The sequence below is a fragment of the Equus asinus genome, chromosome 11 (assembly GCF_041296235.1).
Source record: "Equus asinus isolate D_3611 breed Donkey chromosome 11, EquAss-T2T_v2, whole genome shotgun sequence".
Taxonomy (NCBI): domain Eukaryota; kingdom Metazoa; phylum Chordata; class Mammalia; order Perissodactyla; family Equidae; genus Equus; species Equus asinus.
In genome coordinates this window covers 3228123-3247887 of record NC_091800.1, presented here as the reverse complement: position 1 = coordinate 3247887, position 19765 = coordinate 3228123, and the positions used below count along the sequence as shown (strand labels likewise).

The window sequence follows — 19765 nt, the reverse complement described above, 5'->3', positions numbered from 1 at the left end:
AGATCCTGGGCATGGACATGGCACCGCTCGTCAGGCCATGCTGAGGCAGCATGCCACATGCCACAACGAGAAGGACCCACAACTAAAAACACACAACTATGTAGCGGGGGGCTTTGGGGAGAAAAAAGGAGAAAATAAAATCTTTAAAAATGTTTTTTAAAAATCTCAAATCAATAAACAAACTTTACACCTTAAGAAGCCTAAAAGGGAAGAGCAAACTAAATCCAAACCTAGAAGGAATGAAATAATAAAGATTAGTGCACAGATAAACAAAATACAAAACAGAAAAATAAAGAAAAATCAACAAAACAAAAAGATAGTTCTTTGAAACAAATTAACAAATCTTTAGCTAGACTAAGAAAAAAGTCTCAATTAAAATCAGAAATGAAAATAGGACACCATGACCTATTTTACAGAAATAGAATTATAAGAGAATACAACTGTATGTCAACAGGATAATTGAGATAAAAGACAAATTCCTAGATATACACAAACTACCAACACAGACTCAAGGAGAAATACAAAATCTTAATAGAACTACAGGAAGCAAGGAGATTAAATCAGTCATCAAAAATCTCCCAACAAAGAAATGCCCAGGAACACACAGTTTTGCTGGTAAATTCTACCAAACATTTAAAGATTTAAAATTAACACCATTCCTTCTCAAATTTTTCCAAAACACTGAAGAAGAGGGAATACTTCTTAACTCATTCTATGAGGCCAGCATTACCCTGATTCAAAAATCCAAACAAAGACTTACAAGAAAACTATAGGCCAATATTCCTCATGAACAGAGATGTAAAAATCCTCAGCAAAACAGCAGCAAGTCAAATTCAGCAGCATTTAAAAAGATTATATACTATATATATATATATATATACATATCATGACCAAGTGGGATTTATCCCAGAATGGACAGGTAGCTCAACATAAGAAAACCAAAGTAATATACCACATTAATAGACTGAAGGGGAAAAAAAAACCACCACCACCACACGATCATCTCAATTGAGGGAGAAAAACTGACAAAACACAACATACTTTTATGATAAAACCAACAAGCAAAGAAGAGAAGAAAACTTCTGCAACATGATAAAGGCCATTTTTGGAAAAACCCACAGCTGTCATACTCAATGGTGGAAGATGGAATGCTTTCTTCTAAGATTAGGAACAATGCACAGATGTCCACTTTCATCATTTTAACTCAACATAGTACTGAAGTCCTGCCCAGAGCAATTAGGCAAGAAAAAGAATATAAAAGGCATCCAAATATAAAAAGGAAATACAAATCAACAAATACAAACAGAATACAAAATCAACACAAAAGATCAACTGAATTTCTATACACTAACAGTGAACAATCCAAAAAGGAAATTAAGAAAACTTCAGGTCAGCCATGTGGCCAAGTGGTTGAGTTCGCGTGCTCCACTTCAGCGGCTCGGAGTTTCGCCAGTTCAGATCCTGGGCACAGACATGGCACCACTCATTGGGCAATGTTGAGGCAACATCCCACATAGCACAACCAGAGACACTCACAACTAGAATATACAACATGCACTAGGGGGCTGTGGGAAGAGAATAAAAAAAAAAGTTGATATATTAAATAAAATACATAGAAATAAATTTTACCAAGGAGTTTGAAGGACTTGTACAATGAAAACTACAAAACAATGCTGAAAGAAATTAAAGACATAAATAAATAGAAAGATGGGGGCCGCCCTGGTGGCATAGTGGTTAAGTTCACACACTCCACTTCCTCTGCCTAGGGTTCGCAGGTTCAAATCCTGGGTGCAGACCTACACACCACTTATAAAGCCATGTTGTGGTGGCGTTCTACATACAAAGTAGAGGAAGATGGGCACTGATGTTAGCTCAGGGTCAATCTTTCTTACCAAAAATAAACAAATAAATAAATGGAAAGATTCCCTATGTTCATCAATTGGAAGATTAATTAAGATGACAATACCACCCCAAAGCAATCCACAGATTCAATGCAATCCCTAGAAAAACCCAAAAGATGTTTTTTGCAGAGAGAAAAACTCATCATAAAATTTATATGGAATCTCAAGGGACAAGAATGTTGAAAACAAACAAAGCTGAAAGGGTCTCACAATCTTGATTTCAAAACTGACCACAAAGCTACAATAAATCAAAATAGCATGGTACTGGCACAAAGACAGATACACAGACCAATAGCACAGAAGAGAAAGCCCAGAAACCCTCAAATACTTGGTCAAATGATTTGACAAGAGTGCTAAAACCATTCAATGAGTTAAGAACAATCATTTCAACATAAGAATGCAACAGGACCTTACCTTACACCATATACAAAAATTAAAATGGATCAAAGCTCTATATTTAAGAGCTAAAACTATAAAACTCTTAGAAGAAAACATAGAGGAAAAGCTTCATGGCATTGGCTTTGGCAACAATTTCTTGGATATGACATCCAAAGCAGAGGCAATAAAAGAAAAAACAGATAAATTAAACTTCATCAAAATTAAAAACTTGTGTGCTGATAGAAAAATACTGCCAATGGAGAATACTATATCCAGTAAAATTTTCCTTCAGAATCAAAGGAGATAAAGAGTTTTCCAGACAGATGAAAGCTGAAGGAGTTCATCACCACTAGTTCAATCTTACAAGAAATGTTAAAGGGAGTTCCTCAAGCTGAAACAAAAGGACACTAATTAGTAAGAGGAAAACATACGGAATTATAAAACTCACTGGTAAAGCTGAAAAAAAATTTTAAACTTTTGTGCAAAGTACACCATCAAGAGAATGAAAAGACAACACACAGAATTTGAGAAAATATTAGCAAATCATGTATCTGATACAGGATTAATATCCAGAATATATAAAGAATTCTTACAACTCAACAACAAAAAAAACAAACAAAACAATTAAAAAATAGTCCAAGGACTTATACAGATACTTCCCCAACCCCAAAGAAGATATACAAATAAGCAAAAAGCACAGGACAAGATATTCAACATTACTAGTCACTAGGGAAATGGTATCAAATCAAGAGGAGGAAATACCATCTCACATCCCTTAGGGATGGCTACTGTCAAAACAAACACACACAAAGCAAGGAGTGTTGCTGAGGCAAAACTGATTGGTTGGTTAGTTAGCTGAGGAAACTGGATCCCCTGTGCACTGTTCATAGGAATGCAAAAAGGTACAGTAGCTATAGAAAACAGTATAGACGTTACTCAAAAAGTTAAAATTTGAATATATGATCCCACAATCCCACTTCTGGGTATATATCCAAAAGAACTGAAAGCAGGATCCAAAGAGATACTTGCACGTTTATGTTCACAGCAGCACCGTTCACAAGAGCCAAGTAGAAGCAACCAAAATGTCTACGGGCAGATTAACAGATAAACAAAACGCAGTTCGTACAATGAAGTATTATTCAACCTTAAAAAGAAATAAAGTCCAGTTACATAGCTACAACATGGATGAACCTTGATGACCTTATGTTAAGTGAAAAAAGACAAACATTATATGATCACACTTATATGAGGTACCTAAATAAGTCAAATACATATAAACAGAAAATAGGATGGTGGTTACCAGGGGCTGAGGAGGAGGAAACGAGGAATTGTTGTTTAATGGGTATAGAGTTTTGGTGTTTCAAGATGAAAAAGTTGTGGATATCTGTTGCATGACAATGTGAATATACTTAAATACTACTGAGCTAGACACTTAAAAATGGTTAAGATGGTAAGTTTTGTGTGTGTGTGTGAGGAAGACTGGCCCTGAGCTAACATCTGTGGCAATCTTCCTCTTTTTGCTTGAAGAAGATTGTTGCTGAACTAACATCTGTGCCACTCTCCCTCTATTTTATATGTGGGATGCTGCCACAGCATGGCTTGATGAGCAATGTGTAAGTCCATGCCCAGGCTCCAAATCTGTGACCCCTGGGCCACAAAGCAGAGCACGCAAACTTAACCAGTATGCCACCGGGCTGGCCCCAAGATGGTAAATTTTATGTTATGTTTTTTTACCACAATTGAAAATAAAAAATAAGGAAAAAATGACACACTGTTTCACAGCACTAGGATAGATATCATTTTTTTAAAAAGGAAAATAAATGCTGGCAAGGATGTACAAAAATTAGAACACTTCTGCATTGCTGGTCAGAATGTAAAATGGTGTAGCCACTGCGGAAAACAGATTGCAGGTAGCTCAAAAAGTTATACATAGAATTAAGGGGCCAACCCCATGGCATAGCGGTTAAGTCTGGCACACTCCACTATGGTGGCCCAGGTTCCTGCGATCAGATCCCAGGCGTGGGCCTACATCACTCATCAAGCCACGCTGTGGCGGTGACGTACATACAAAATAGAGGAGGACGGGCACAGATGTGAGCTCAGGGCAAATCTACCTCAAGCAAAAAAAGAGGAAGATTGGCAATGGATGTTAGCTCAGAGCAAATCTTCCTCACCAGAAAAAACAAAAACCAAAAAGTTACACATAGAATTAACATATCATCAGTCAATTTCACTTCTAGGTATATACCCAAAAGAACTGAAATCAGGGACTCAAGTGAGTATTTGTGCACCAGTGTTCATGGCATTATTCACAATGGCCAAAAGGTGGAAAGAGCCCAAGGTTCCATCAACAAATTAATGGATAAACAAAATGCAGGTATACACACACAATGGAATGTTATTCAGCCCTAAAAAGGAAAGAAATTCTGATACATGCCACAACACAGATGAATCCTGAAAACACTATGCCAAGTGAAATAATCCAGACATGAAGAGGCAAATATTTTATGGTTCTACTTATATCAGGTACTGAGAATAGGTGAATTCAGAGAGATGGAAGGTAGAAAAGAGGCCACCAGGAGCTGGGAGGAAGGGGTACTGGGCTTATTGTTTAATGAAATATAGAGTTTATGTTTGGGATGATATAAAAGTTCCGTAAATGGATAGTGATTATTTTTGCAAAACATCTGTGAATACACTTAATGCCATTGAACTGTATATGTAAAAATGGTAAATTTTATGTTAGTATATTTTACCAGAATTTTTTTTAAAGAAAAAAAATAGAAGACATCTCTATGAGGGAAAATAATACCACAAATACAATGATTAACTAAGAAGAAAATATTTGCAACTCATATTCTAAAAAAAGGAAGACAAAGCAGTCCTACAATCAATGAGATAAATCAACAACCAAAGAGAATAACAGGCAAAAAAAATGAACACAGCTCACAAGAAAAGGAAATACAAACGGCTCTTAAATCTATGAAATGTTTAAGAAAACTGCAAATTTAAACTCTAAAGGGCCACCAATTTTCTCACTACACTAAGATCAAAAGGTTTAACTATGTAATAAGTCTCATACTGTAAATCTGTGTAAATTAGTACAACTTCTATGAAGGGCAACTGAAAAAAATATTTCTTCGACCAATTCTACTTCTAGGCATCCTTCCTACAGATATATTATGTCATCTTTTTAAGAACGAAATGTAGAAGGATATTCATTGTAAAGTTAAAAGATTGAAACACTCACAATGTCTCTCAACAGACAACTGATAAAATGAATGACGATAAAGACAAGCAATGAAATACTATGCAGTCCTGGAAATAAGGCAGCTCTAAACCTACTTATGTACTAATATGGACCAACCTCTCATAAAAATTAAGTGCAAACAAGGTACAGTACAATGGATAAACACATGCACACACTCATGCACAGAATATCTCTAGGTAAGTAAGAACACAACAACAGTGTTTTGCTACTAGGGAAGAGAACTGTGTGGATGGGTCGGGGGAAGAGAAAAGAATCTTCTCAATATTTACCCTTTTGTACCTTTTAAATTTGGTACCATACACTGGGATTTGATTAGGGTTTCAATGAATTTAGAGATTTGGAGACAAAAAACTAACATTTTCACATTATTGAAGTCTCCTTTTGCAGACATATGTCTATCTTTCCCTTCTGGTTTTCTTGTACGTCCTATGGTATCATTTTACAATTTCCATCATAAAAATATTGCATATTTGTTTTACTTATCTCCATTTCCTGCAATAGTGAAATGGATTTTTCCCATTATGTTGTAAAATGTTTACAAAGCATAGAAATACCATAAATAAGGTGCAAAACTATGCAAAATGAAAAGATATATACATACATATATATTTATAACAGATATAACAATGAATTGATATCCATACTTTAGAAAGAACACAAATTCAAATGACAAAAATTTAACTATTTGATAATTTCCAATGTTCGCGAGAATGTGGAGAAACTAATGGAAATGCAGTCAATATAGTGGTCCAATGGAAGGCAATTTGGCAGTATCTATTAAAATATTTAATACGCATATACTCTGACTCTGAAATTCCTATTCTCACAATCTCCCCCCTAAAGAAAACATACATGAACCCAATGATACTACACAAATATTCCATGCAGCATTACCTCTAACAAAAAATTGCAAATAGACTAAATATCGATCAATAGAATGTATAAACTGTTAAATCCATGACACGAAATATCACATAACAGTTAAAAGGAGAGATCTTTATGTACTAATTCAGAAAGATATCTAAGACATACCACTAAGTGAAATAAGCAAGTTGCAGAAAGATACGCGTACTACACGTTTTTAAAATACACACACAAAATTACTATAATTCTTATGAATACATGTTAGTATATGCACAGAATAGAATCTGGAGTGATATATACTAAACTGATACTACTACTCATCTCTGGGGACGTGAGGAAAGGAACCAGGGGACCAATGATAGATGACACAGATTATTTAACATGTCCTTATCAGATATCTCAAACAATGCTACTCTGGCTTTAGAAGTTGATAGGAATCATTTAAAAATCCAATCAAGGATTATGATAGGCTCTAGACAAAAATCTCCTTTGATTTACTAAATAAATGAATAAATCAGTTAATTCATTCAGGTTATCACTAAGGCACAGAATTTCTAAAGATAAGGAATAATCTCTCCTTTCCCATAGGACCAAAATTTAACTGCAAGGTACTTTCAAGCAATTTTAACTTTCTTTGGGGATCTCATCCACTCCCATGATTTTAAGTAATACGTCAATACCTTGGACTCCTTAATTTATCTCAATCAAGATGTTTCAAACCCCACACTACCTCCTCCCTACATCTAGTTATTTAACTTGCTCTTTCATATTTATCTTGCTCTGCACCTCCTCCAGTCTTTGGCATTTGGGGAAGTTATATGGCTGGCTACTCGTACCAGAAATCTGGAGGTCACTCTTAATTTCTTCTCCTTTCTTCACCTACAAACACACCATCCCCAAGTCCTATCCTCCTTCCAAAATAAATCTTGAAACTGTCCACTTTTATCCCCCTCTTCTGACACCTGTCTAGCCCTAGAAATCCACCATCATTTTTCTGCTAGATTACGGACATTACCTACTTTATTCCTCAGAGTATCTAAAACTCTATTTAAACATTAAATCAGACAACACCAGTCACTTCTCACATGGTTTTCCAGTGCACTTAAGAGAAAACCTAAGATTCTCCCCTGCCCTGTAAGATTCTTGCCTAACTGGATTCCTGCCTACACACTAGGCTCAATTTCAGCACTACTCTTCCTCACCTTGCTCATTAAGCTTCTGCTAAACTAAGTCTTCTTTTACTTCATGGAAGGGCCTCAGGGGTCCTTTGTGCATACTCTTCCTCTACCTGAAGGCTTCTTTTCCGAATTTCTTTCCAATCTCAGCTTAAACATCACTCCCTCAAGATCCTTCCCTATCAAACACTTCACTAACCCATCCCTGGTCTAAATTAGCCTTCCTTGTTAATATTCTGCCGTCATCATACATATTTCCTCAGCTGCACTTATCTAATTTGTAATTATGTTTACTTGTAATCTGTATCCTCCATTAGACTGTATGTTCCAGGAGGGCAATGATATGTTATTTCCTATCACTGTATCCTCTCAACTTAACATAGTGTCTAGCCAATACTTACTGAATGAGTATTTTTCTCTAGTAAAGAGACAGAAGAAATAACTTTTCTGGGGTGTTTTTTGCTTCTCTCTCCCATACTGTCACCTCCAATGGCATTCTAGCTCTACCCCTCACCTCCCTTCTTGTGTGCCAAAGGACAATCACTTCACCTTGAGCCTCAGTTTCCCCATTGTAAAACAGGAAATTAGGGGGCTGGCCCCGTGGCCGAGTGGTTAAGTTCGCACGCTGCGCTGCAGGCGGCCCAGTGTTTCGTTAGTTCGAATCCTGGGCGCAGACATGGCACTGCTCATCAAACCACGCTGAGGCAGCGTCCCACATGCCACAACTAGAAGGACCCACAACGAAGAATACACAACTATGTACCGGGGGGCTTTGGGGAGAAAAAGGAAAAAATAAAATCTTTAAAAAAAAAAAAAAAACAGGAAATTAGGATAATTTCCTCAAAAGATGAAACAAGAAAAAAATCTCTGCCTTATGTCTTTGGTCATGATTTTTTATTACTTCTATACTCAATCTACATAATTAGTAACATGGCCTGATCGCAGTCCCTAATTAAAGGTTATCATACCCTATCCCTTTCTTCCTCTTAACCAAAGAAGCTAAATAAACCCACACTTCCTTCTCCAAACATAGTTTAAAACGTATAACACAAGTAATCTTCAACCGCATACGTTAACTTGGAAACATTCATTTATTCTTATGATACTTGGTATTCCAAATATATGACCTAGTATAATGACTGGTTTTGATACCAAATTTTCCCTATTTTTGATTTGTTTAATAATATTTCGCTATTTTCCCTGTTTTTGATACCAAATTTTCCCATGTTTAAATATGATGGAGTAGAGGGCTTTAAGAAGAATATTACCTTCTTTACGTAAGTTCAAAGGTTCCATGATTAAGACCTCATCTAACCTAAAGAAGCAACAATACTTGTATCAATAAGCAAATGAGACCACAGATTCAAAAAGGCTAGACTTTAAGTACTAAGAATTTATTTCTCCAATACAGGTCATTTCTAAATAAAAACCTATTGCCTCCATTTCATAAGACTCAAAACTCAAAACAATTTTTACCAGCATTCTTTCCCAGAGATATATTCTTCAGATGTTCACTGACGGCTCTTAAAAATAAAAGGAATATAAAAAGAATATGGAGTATAACAAAAAAAATCTGTTTTTTCTCCCTTGACAAATTTAGAAAGTAAATAGACAATCATATCATTTATAATTCAATGTAGTTTTGTTTTTTAAACTATCTAGTAAATATTTAAAGCTCTGTAGCAAAGGCACTCAGTAACTCTTGTTTTATTTTTCCCTTTATTCAACCCCTTCATAATTTGAGTTTGGCTTTTTTTGTCTCTGAATTTCATGACATATCTAATATAACAATAACAACTATAACCATTTATATAAGACACACTTGGTACCACTCATCACAACTATGTTAAAATGTCTAACAGATAGCCTAAAAATATTATCATCATCCCATTTCTCAGATGACTTTTCTATTGTGTGTAATCAGGTAGCTTTCCTATGGCATATAGCTCTTAGGCGGCAAAACCAGAGTTCGTACTTAAAGTCCACATACCTTTCACTATACCACATTATCCCTCAATCATATAGAACTGAGACTGTTCTAACACACTGACCACTAGAATTCAAACATTAACCAGTCAAAACTTTTGCACCATCAGGACAGGGAAGGGATTTTAACAATGTCAGACTTGTGTCGAAAATGTCAATTGTTGATAGTAATAGTGTATATGCAAGATATTAGTGTGATGAACGGGAAAAAATCCTAAGACTATCTTTAAAAATTGTAAACACCAGCTTCAAAAGAAATGGGATTATGGAGGAACTTTCATTTTCTAGGTCACATATTTCTTTACTACTTAAAAGATTTTAAGGGCATATTTTATTTTTATAACCAAAATATTCTTTTAAAAATTGTCCTTTCTGGGGCTAGCCCCGGTAGCTGAGTGGTTAAGTTCAGTATACTCCGCTTCGGCGGTCCAGGTTCAGTTCCCAGGCACGGACCTACACCATCTGTCAGTGGCCATGCTGGCAGTGGCTCACATACAAAAAAAAGAAAGACTGGCAACAGATGTTAGCTCAGGATGAATCTTCCTCAAAAAAAAAAAATCATCCTTTCTGATATGCATACAACTATTCATTTCTACATATTGCCTATTATGCTTCATTGTTTATATTTATTCACTTACATGACTATCTCCCCAAACTGAACACTGAGAAGCTACCTAAAAATCACATATAACATTTGCTAATTGATTTCTTTTCAAGGGTTTAAAATCCACACTTAGTTTGCACTTTGTTTCACATGCTAACAAGAATCTCTCAAGTTTCTGCAAAGTGAGGGATGTGATCAGACTGGGCATTAGGAAAAACTAATCTGGCTGTAGACTGGAGTAAGGTACAGGATGAAAGTGTCTTATAAATATAATTCCCTATTTTCTAATACAATAGACTAAGGTCAAAGTACAAAACCAAACAGGAGAGAGCTGAGTACCTTAGGAAATAAGGGCACTTAAAGGTCTCAACATGCAACAGTCTAATGAGGGGAAGGGAAGGAGATGGTCAGAAGTATAACACCATGTTAAGTTCGAAGTCCCAAAAGTCACAGAGTTTCAAGGAACATAATAATAAATTTCAAATGTTACAGAATTAAGAGAAAAAAGGAACTTAAAGATTTGGCAATTAAGTCACTAATGACCTCAAAAGAGCATATCTGGTACAGTGTTCAGAGCGCAAATCAGTGAATTTGTTTTGGAAAGAATGAGAAAAGGAACAAGTTTGGAAGTTTGAAAAAGGTGCAGAGATTCTGGAGGATAGAGTGTTATAGCATACTAAATAACAATACACTAATGAAGGAGTCAGCAGAGGAAAGTCAGTGAAGAGGAAGATATAAATCCTCCTCTCTACTATCAGATGAGCATTCAGTGAGTTTACTGTATCAGTGGCGGCAACAAATTCATGATGTCTGGTCCATACGTACAGATCAAAAATCGGAGCTGCTACAAATTGAACACCTACTACTGACCAGTCACATAGCAAACAATATTTTTAATCCTTATCTTGTAGCAATCTCAGGAAAGCAGGCATCACTACACTCATTTGTCAAATAAGTAAACTAAGGCTGAGAGGTAAAAGAACTAACCAGAGATCACAAACTGGTAGATGGTACAGCAAAATTGACTTTTCAGTTTTACTGAGGTACAATTTACATATGATTATTTAAACAAGAAGTTTGATAATTTTTAGTAAATTTATATAGTTATTCATTCATCACTACAATCTGCTTTTAGAACACTTGCATCACCCTGAAAGTTCATTCGTGAGCAAGGCAGATTTGAACCCCAAACTGTCTCACTCCAAATGCATGTCACGACGCAAATCCCCTAGCAACACTCAAGTGACAAAAATGGATTTTTTAGACAGAAAAACTGAAAAATTAAGTCCCACTAGTTCCCTTTCCATGTGAGGCCCCAACATACCACTAGAACTGTACCCACATTCCATGATCTCACCAAATTTAAGTTTACTAAAATTTGGATAAGCCACGTGTTGAGTATAGCAAAATTAGAACACAGGATGCTATTACAGACACTGTGTGGTATATTTAAAAAATGCAAAAGGAATTAGGAAAGGGAAAGACAAATGGACACAAGTCCAGGAAGAAGGCAGGACGAAAACAGCTGCGTAAGGACGTCAAGGATGGAAAACGTGATATACAAATGAAGAGAACAAGGAATAACAGAAATCAGAAGTCTGTGTCCTAGAAGACAAAGACTAACTTAAACAGAAGCTTCTCTTTGATGAGCAATGTAAAACTGTTTGGAGATATATAATGGAACGACTTCCTAGGCAGGAGTTAAAACATTTGATTAAGAAACAGGATGATACAATATTAAAACAAACAAAAATAAAAATAGAAAGTGAGACAATATTCACAGTAATGAAAGTTGTAAAGCTAAAACTAGTTTAATTTTATAGCAATGATTTTATATAACTAATTGAAACAAGGGCAAATTTTTCATTACTTCACAAACACACACAGAACCATGAACATAAGAATTTAGATATCATGTTAGGGCCAGAAATAATTAAAATAAATTAAAATAATTAAAATAAAACATGACAAGCTTTGAAAAAAATACAAGTATAAATCTAACACAAAAGGATAAAGTAAAAATTTCACTTACTAAATTTTCACTTCCACTCTAACATTTCTTTAGTTCTATAGAACTAGAAACACAAATCACTAATTTTATAGTCACTGGGCCTAACCAAACTTTACAAATTCCAGATTAGGGTCCTGTAGTGTAGCATTAGAAGTCTAGATGAAACGCTCTTCCAAGCATAGAGCCAAAGAAACTGCTAGCCAACTATTAATGAACACATCTTTTATGACTACTTGATATACAGTACATGATATAATACATAATTTGCTAAATAAATGATTTCTATTTATTCTCAGTCTGGTCCAGCTCAATAGTTCAAGAAACATCACTCTTCCCAGGCAAAAGACATGCCTCTTTGAAATGAATAATTATAACTGCTCCAGTATTACAAGAAAAAGTTCCTTTAATGCTTTTAAGTTACAAAACCATAATTTAAGTCCCAAATTCTTACAATAATAAATCCAGACAAGGTATCTAGGTGACTACTGCAAAAATAATACACACATGGCATTGCCATAAAGTAAAAAAGACTGAAGAATCTGCCTCATTGTGTCACATTTTATAAACTTTCTTCTGTCTGAAACCCCTAACTGCGCATTATGATTTTACTTAAAATTGCCATTTTTTCCTATCCAATCTAAATATATAGTTAGAAAGAAATAAGTTTACTGTAAGAATTATAACAGATCTTTCCCAAATTGTTTAACACAAGGTTGCAACAATTAACTCTATTCCTAGCAAATTTATCTTAAAATTACAATTTAACATTAACTTTTAACATCAGAATCATACTAAAAATTTAATCATTTAAGGATAAAATACTTTAAAGCCTTTTTTTAATTCAGATATAACTGATACATAGCATTGTATTACTTTTAGGTGTATTTTTTTTTAACCTTTGAACTTTAAATTCACAAAAACAAATCTGACCTTCAAACTCACTAGGAACAGTTAGAGAGGAAAAAAAATCTAAAACCCTCTGGAGAAGTAAGAGAAACCTGATCCTTAGCAGCCTACTGATATTAAAGAGAATGGATGAAATGCTTTAATGATAATTTGGTAACTCTTCAAGAAGGATAAACAAAATGATAATATGTAATATTGAATTAAATATGCAAAAGTTTTTTTAAACCAGAACTATTAACTATTCATTACCTATTTATCCTAATATCCAAAGTTTACTCTTAAATCATTCTTGAAATAGTAAACATTAATAATCACAAGACTGACCAAATTGATAAAAATAAAACCCCAACATTCATATCCTTCTTTTAAATTAAAGACCATGAACTCTTCTTAAATTTTATTACTTCTAATTTTCAATGGACTGCTATGAAGTAAAAATAAAATTAGAACTAAGAACAAATCCCAAACTAGTCACGTGATCAAGTGATTTTGCAAACCTCTCTACACATCATTTTTTAACTCTAAAATAGACTTTTCAATGGTTTACAAAAATTTATCCTGCAGTTCCAAAGTGCTTCAAGTGTTGTGTGTAACTTGATCCAAAAAATTAATATATTTTAAAATATGCAATAAAACAAAAGATACACTCAAATGTGTTGTAATCCAAATTTTAACACACTTTAAGATGACCAATTTATCTTGTTACCAAGTAAGTGTTTGGTGTTGGTGTTCTTAATTCTCCTCCCATCTCTACTGTAATAACATAAACCAGATTACAAAGTGACTTCTTTAAAAAACAGCTTGCAGATATAAAAATTTGCAACTCCAACTGTGTAAAACAGAATTTTCTTGCTGGTATACAACCAAAATAAAAAATAAAAATAAACTATAATTGTTACCCAGAGCCCCACAGTTCAAAATTACAGATTTATCCAACAGCAATTTTTCTCACTGACAACTTTATAGGTCTTACATACTGGAATTGTGCATAAGAACTTTTAGATTTGACTGTTTCAAAAGTCTAAAATCCCATTCTACGCACTGACAGGAAGAGAAGAAAATTAACCAACTGAAATCAAAAAATGGAAAATACATGGAGTCAAAGCAATGTCTCCATCTACTTGTTTCCAAAGTTAAAGTACCCTACATAAAATACTGTTAGAGAATCCAATGGGAGGAGACACCTGCGTTTGGGTTCACCTTGCGTTCCCTAAAAAAACACACCCAAGTTGCATATGCCACAATCTTCTTATAATAAGTGTTATTCCATATAATACATACGTTATGAATATTACTAAAAGGGCACAGACAGATATCAGTGCCTAGAAAGGCAAAAAATAGAAAATTTCTAATTATATCACACCTTTTAACAACAAAGATAGAGCTCCAACATTTCGCACATATTCTTTCCAATACAGTAATACCACAGCATCTGATTAAAGGTTCGCTTTGTCTCAAATGCACTAAGTTTATACACTTTTGTAACTCAAACAAGGGCAAAATACAATAAAACTTTAAGAATACGAACACTGCTGTACAAAGATGGTATATCAAATTCCATACCCACACAAAAGTCTGAAACATTTATGTTCAGCATCCGTGTGATATCTGAGTGATTCAGAATTGTCTTACCACGTGAGGTACAAAAGTCCAGCCCATGAAATTATATAAAAGTAGAACACGGAGAAGTAGGGACCACCCTGTATCTTTCCCCCAACTCTTTAAAAGGACAGGTGGGAGGAGTGGGGAACACATACTATTAAGGATGCACTAAAGAAGGTGCCATAAATATGCAAAGTATTTTTGACTGTCAAAATATGAACTAAGTACTACATCTAAAAGCACCTAACTCACATTAAGTGCCCAATAAATCTAAGTATAATAAAAAACTTATTTAGTCAAGGTCAATTAAAAATTGTCAGGTTATCTTCAACTTACTGTCTGGCACATTAAAGCACCATTAGTTGATGTTTTTAAGAAAAGGAATTTTTAAATTCTGAGTTAAATCGTTATTTAACATTTGGTATAATTTGAAAGAACCATGGCTTTCCTTAGTAAACATGTGCTGACATTACAGAAAAGTCCTGATTATACATTTTTACGTTCTCATCTCCAAATGTCTACTAAACATAACCAATTAACACTCTCCCTACGAACAACACAACTAAGAATAAAGAAAAAAATCTGAAAATGCTAACTCTTTTGTGAAAATATGTGATGATAAAATAAGCACTGCCCATCTATCTGAAAGATCTGCTCCTTGAGCCATTATATCTGAATGATCTAATGTCTGCCAAGAGCTTTAAACTCATTAGAGAAGTTATATTCATTCAAGTTACAGTATTTAGGAAACAATTAGACTCTAAATTGTACAAAGACACACTGAAAAAAGAGAATTCATTATTTCTGATTGAAATAGACCCTGTTAGTTTTAAAATAAGACAGTAAAATAATCTAGTTGATAACCATGGTTCTATTATTTTTTAAAAAGGTACTTAGTTAGGGGCCAACCTGGTGGCATAACAGTTAAGTTCACATGCTCTGCTTCGGCAGCCTGGGGTTCACAGGTTCAGATCCCTGGCTCAGACCTACGTACCACTGGTCAAGCCATGCTGTGGAGTCATCTCATATACAAAATAGAGGAAGATGGGCACCAATGTTAGCTCACATCTAATCTTCATCAGCAAAAAGAGGAAGATTGACAACAAATGTTAGCTCAGGGCTAATCTTCCTCACCAAAAAGAAAAAGAAAAAAAGGTACTTAGCAAGATTCAAGCATTTTCTACTTGTTTACACACTGTTCTTTACGAAAAGAACACAGGCTGAGAAGATTTTAACCTTGGATTTTTTTCACCATTTCAGTTTCCAAATTTGTAAAACAAGCATATTATGTACTTTAAACCAGGACAGAAACTTGTTTGTAATCAAACTGCTGAAGTTCAAATCCTTTCTTTAACAACTACTACTACCTGGTTTTCTACCTGTGCCCGTTACCTCCTCTACAAATTAAGAGTAAAAACAGTAGCTACATCACTGGGGTTTCATGAGATTTAAAAGATTATACGTTAAAAATTAGTTTGGACATGTGTTAGTAATTACAGAATGTAAATGATAGGTACACAGAAATTCAGTATATTACTCTCACTCATAAATGTGAAAGTTTCCATAATAAACTTTTTTTTAAAACTTGGCTTAGATTTGTGGTGGCACACAATAAGGACTCAATACATGCTATTTTTATTACCCTGCAGGCGACTTTCTGAGACTAAAGGAAATAATTTATGGAAGTGTCCTGCACTATGCCTAGAATGGTGTGCATTTGAGCTGCCATCCTCTCATCGTCCTTCACATCAGTATTCAGGAAATATTCATCATCAATTGTCCTTGGTCCCATTTAGGACTTAATATTTAAGCATAAGCTGCTACACTTATGACTTACCTCTGACAGAGATCTGTAAGTTAGCTATCAACTGTCAATGGGCTCAAGAGATATAACGTATCCAGAGTGCTAACTTCACTGATATTTTGTAACTAATTTCAATTGACAGACATTTTGACTGGTCGTTTCTCTTATCATCCAGCACTCCACAAGACAGCCTTAAAATCAACAAATTACAAGCATTAAATGATAATTCTCAGTTAACATATTCAAGAATGACTCATTGAAGACTACTCAGCACAGAAGACGGGGGACATAAGAAAGTAACTAGAGCAGTGCACTGGTCTGATCGGCATACCACTTGGTGAACAAAGAGTACTACGAGTGGACTTCATGCTCTTTTCTGAGCAAAACATGAAAGAGATCTATCAACTAATAAACCCTGAGAGTTAAAATCTGTGTTTTAAATCAACACAAACAAAAAGTTAGTGGTTCTTTCTATTTTTCCAAGCCCTTCGATCAATTATCCATTGTAAAGGAAGAAAAAGTGTTAAAAGATGGCTGCATGCATGCATAGTATTTAAAACGAAATAACTTCAATTCCCACTTTGGAACTCTAGAGGGCACCAGAAATATGCCCTCCTTCACACCACCCCTCCTCCCGGGTAACGTGAGCAGCTGCAGGAGCCCGTCGTCTGGTTGCTGAGGTTGGTATTGCAGCAGCAGGAGAGATGTCTGCAGCGGTGGAAACAGCAGCGCCCACTCCCAGCTGCCTCACCAGTCATTACCCAGGCTTCGCCCCGGGGGCAGCTGCCACCCAAGCGAAAGCTCCTCCCCCTAAAAACAACGAGGACAGACAAGTCCCGAGGCAGAACCCCTACAACCTGACAACGTCCTCTAAGAGCAACAAATCAGGGGCAAAGGACTCACAATGGGAGTGTTTCCTTCTCACTTTCTGCCAAAGATGCACCAGATAGGGTTGAAGGCGATTCCTGGTCCTGGGGTAAGAGGAAAAACGGAAAATGGATCAAGAACATCTAACCAGGTGGGAGAATCAAGCCTTTTCCACCAGGAGGAGGCGGAGAAGGGAAGAAGAGGTCAAGCAGGTTCGGCCCTTCTATTATCACTCTCCAGCACGCGACCAACAACTCCCTCCTACGTAAAGTGGGGCAAAACGGCGTAAAATAAATATTTGGGACCAAAAACCACGTGAGAGGCAAAATCTACAGGGAGGAGGAGGAGGGCAGCGAGCCTGCCCCCGGGAGGGGAGCCGGGGAAGGCAAACGCTGCCTCGACGCCAGCGAGGACGGTCTTCCCTCCTAAATTGGCCCACCCAGCGTCAGCCCCGACACTCCGGGCGCCAAACTGGAGGTAAGGGGCGGCTCCCGTCCCCGCTGCGCTGAAACCACCCCCGTTTGCCCCAAGCAGTTGCCCCGAGCCCGAGACTTGCCCCCCCCGCGGTCGGCGACCGGCAGCGCTGCCTCCCCGTCCGCCATTAGAGACCCAGCCAAACAATACGTGAGGAGGAGAGCCGCGCAGCGCAGCGCCGGGCAGGGGAGCAGCGACGGGGGCCCCGCGGGCGCCAGGCAGCACCCTCGCCCCGAAAAACTTGGGGCCCTCGGGCCGCGGCGGACGGGCGGGAGCGCAGCCCGGCAGCGGGAGGGCGAACTGAGGCACCCCTCCCCCACTCTGCCCCCGCCGCGAAGAAAGGAAAAATGCCCCGCGACCTCCCGCCGCCCCGGCCCCGCGGCCCCCGCCCCGGCGACCCCCGCCCCCGGCGCCGCCTCACCCAGCCCGCCCGGCCTCGCCCTCGCTCCCGCAGCCCTTCGGGCCGCACGCGAAGGCGCCTCTGACATGAGCGGAGCCCGGCGCAGCCCCCGAGGCCCCGACGCGGCAGCGGCGACGGCAGCGCGCCGCGGGGGATTAATCCCGGGTCGGTGGGAGGCTCCGGAGGCTGCCCTCACCCATCTCCGCCTCCCCAGTCGCCCCCGCCTCCGCCTCCTCCTCCGGAGGCTGCGCTGCGCCCAGCCACCCCCACTATCGGCGGACCCGGACTGGAAAGACAGCGGGGCTAAGCCTCACCCGGTTCTGGCTGCGGCTCCGCGGAACGAACCTCCCCTCCCCCGGCCCACCCCCCTTCGGCAACACGCACAACTCCGCTCGGTCCAGTCCCGGGTTTAGCGCTGGTGAGGAGGAGGAGGCGGAGGCGGCGGCGGCGCGGCCGAGCCCGGCGAGGCCCCGCCCTCCGCGCCCCCATTGGCTGGAGGGGAGGGCGGGCCGGGGCGCCTCGGGCGCGTCCATTGGCTATCTCTGCCCTCCTTCAGGACCCCCCTGGAGGGGGTGGTCCGAGAGGCTGTCCGTCAGGCGCAGGCCACGCCCCCGGCGTTTCCATTCCACTCCCCCCGCCGCCCGCCCTCCGCTCTCAGCCGCGTCCGCTCCCTCCTTACCCCCGCCTCCTACCCCGCCCCCACCCCGGGTCCGTCAGGGTCAGGCAGCCCGAGCTGCGCTGCCCGTTGCACCGGCCGCGGGCTCGGCCTCTGGGGGACTGGGGACCCTCCGGGGCCCGGAACAGCCCGAGAGGCTGAGGCCGGGGCCGCCTGCCCTCGTTCGGGCCTGGGCGCCCGGGCCGCTGCGGCGGCTCCCAACGACCCTGCCCGAGGAGAGACGCGGCCTCGATGTCCCCAACGCCCTCCCTGGCCAGTTCCTTGAAGCCCCCCGTGAGGGCCGAGCCCGGGCAGGGGCTGGAGCCAGGCAAAGTGGGAGGTTGGGTCAGCAGGTGAAGTGGATTCCCGAACGCCCGGAGGAGAGTGGAAGCGCTTCCACCCTCGCCTCACCCCCGTGGGGAATTGTCCCCCCACCTCCCGTCATGGCTGCTGGAGGAGACGACGTCCTCCATTTTGTCGGGACTGCTGTGGGAACTTGGGACCAGTTCAAACGCAAACCCCGTGGGGCTGGGAAACTTGTCCCCGGGAAGCCCCAACTGGACTCCGCCATTCGGCCCAAGGGGACAGCCCCTGCCTCCAGCGTCTGCATCCGAGGGGCCCTGGGGCACGGCACAGGCGCGACGGCGGGGAGACCCGGACGCCGCTGCCCGCCTCCATCAACCAAGATGGAGGAAGCTGCGGGCGCCCCTGGAGCTGGGCTCCCGCCTGTTGGAAGGCCGGAGCCTCCCCTCGGTGTGTCCCTCGGCGCTGCCGTCCTCCTGCTCCGCAGCCTCTCTCGCTCGCCCTCCCTCAGCCTCCACCCAGCCTCTCCACCGCCTTCCACCCTCTGCTGGTCCTCAACGATTG

The 19765-nt window shown here is 39.3% G+C and overlaps 1 protein-coding gene across 12 annotated transcripts in view; it reads right to left on the bottom strand.

The window, feature by feature from the left end:
• Positions 1-18890, bottom strand: part of LOC106841447 (zinc finger MYM-type protein 2) — a 95895-nt gene extending 77005 nt beyond the window's left edge. Inside the window, exons 1-3 of one of the 12 annotated variants that reach the window (XM_070520335.1) lie at positions 18558-18704; positions 17406-17473; positions 16536-16693 (exon numbers count right to left, since the gene is read on the bottom strand). Coding sequence is in view for 2 of the 12 variants with exons in the window: in XM_044777463.2 (XP_044633398.1) it covers positions 17406-17473; positions 18558-18776 (287 nt within the window). In the remaining 10 variants the exon portion in view is untranslated. Of the gene's footprint in view, positions 1-16535; positions 16694-17405; positions 17474-18264 lie in introns of all 12 variants that reach the window. The other 11 variants (XM_070520327.1, XM_070520333.1, XM_070520336.1 and 8 more) reach the window with 11 other exon arrangements.
• Between the last annotated feature and the right edge of the window lie 875 nt (positions 18891-19765).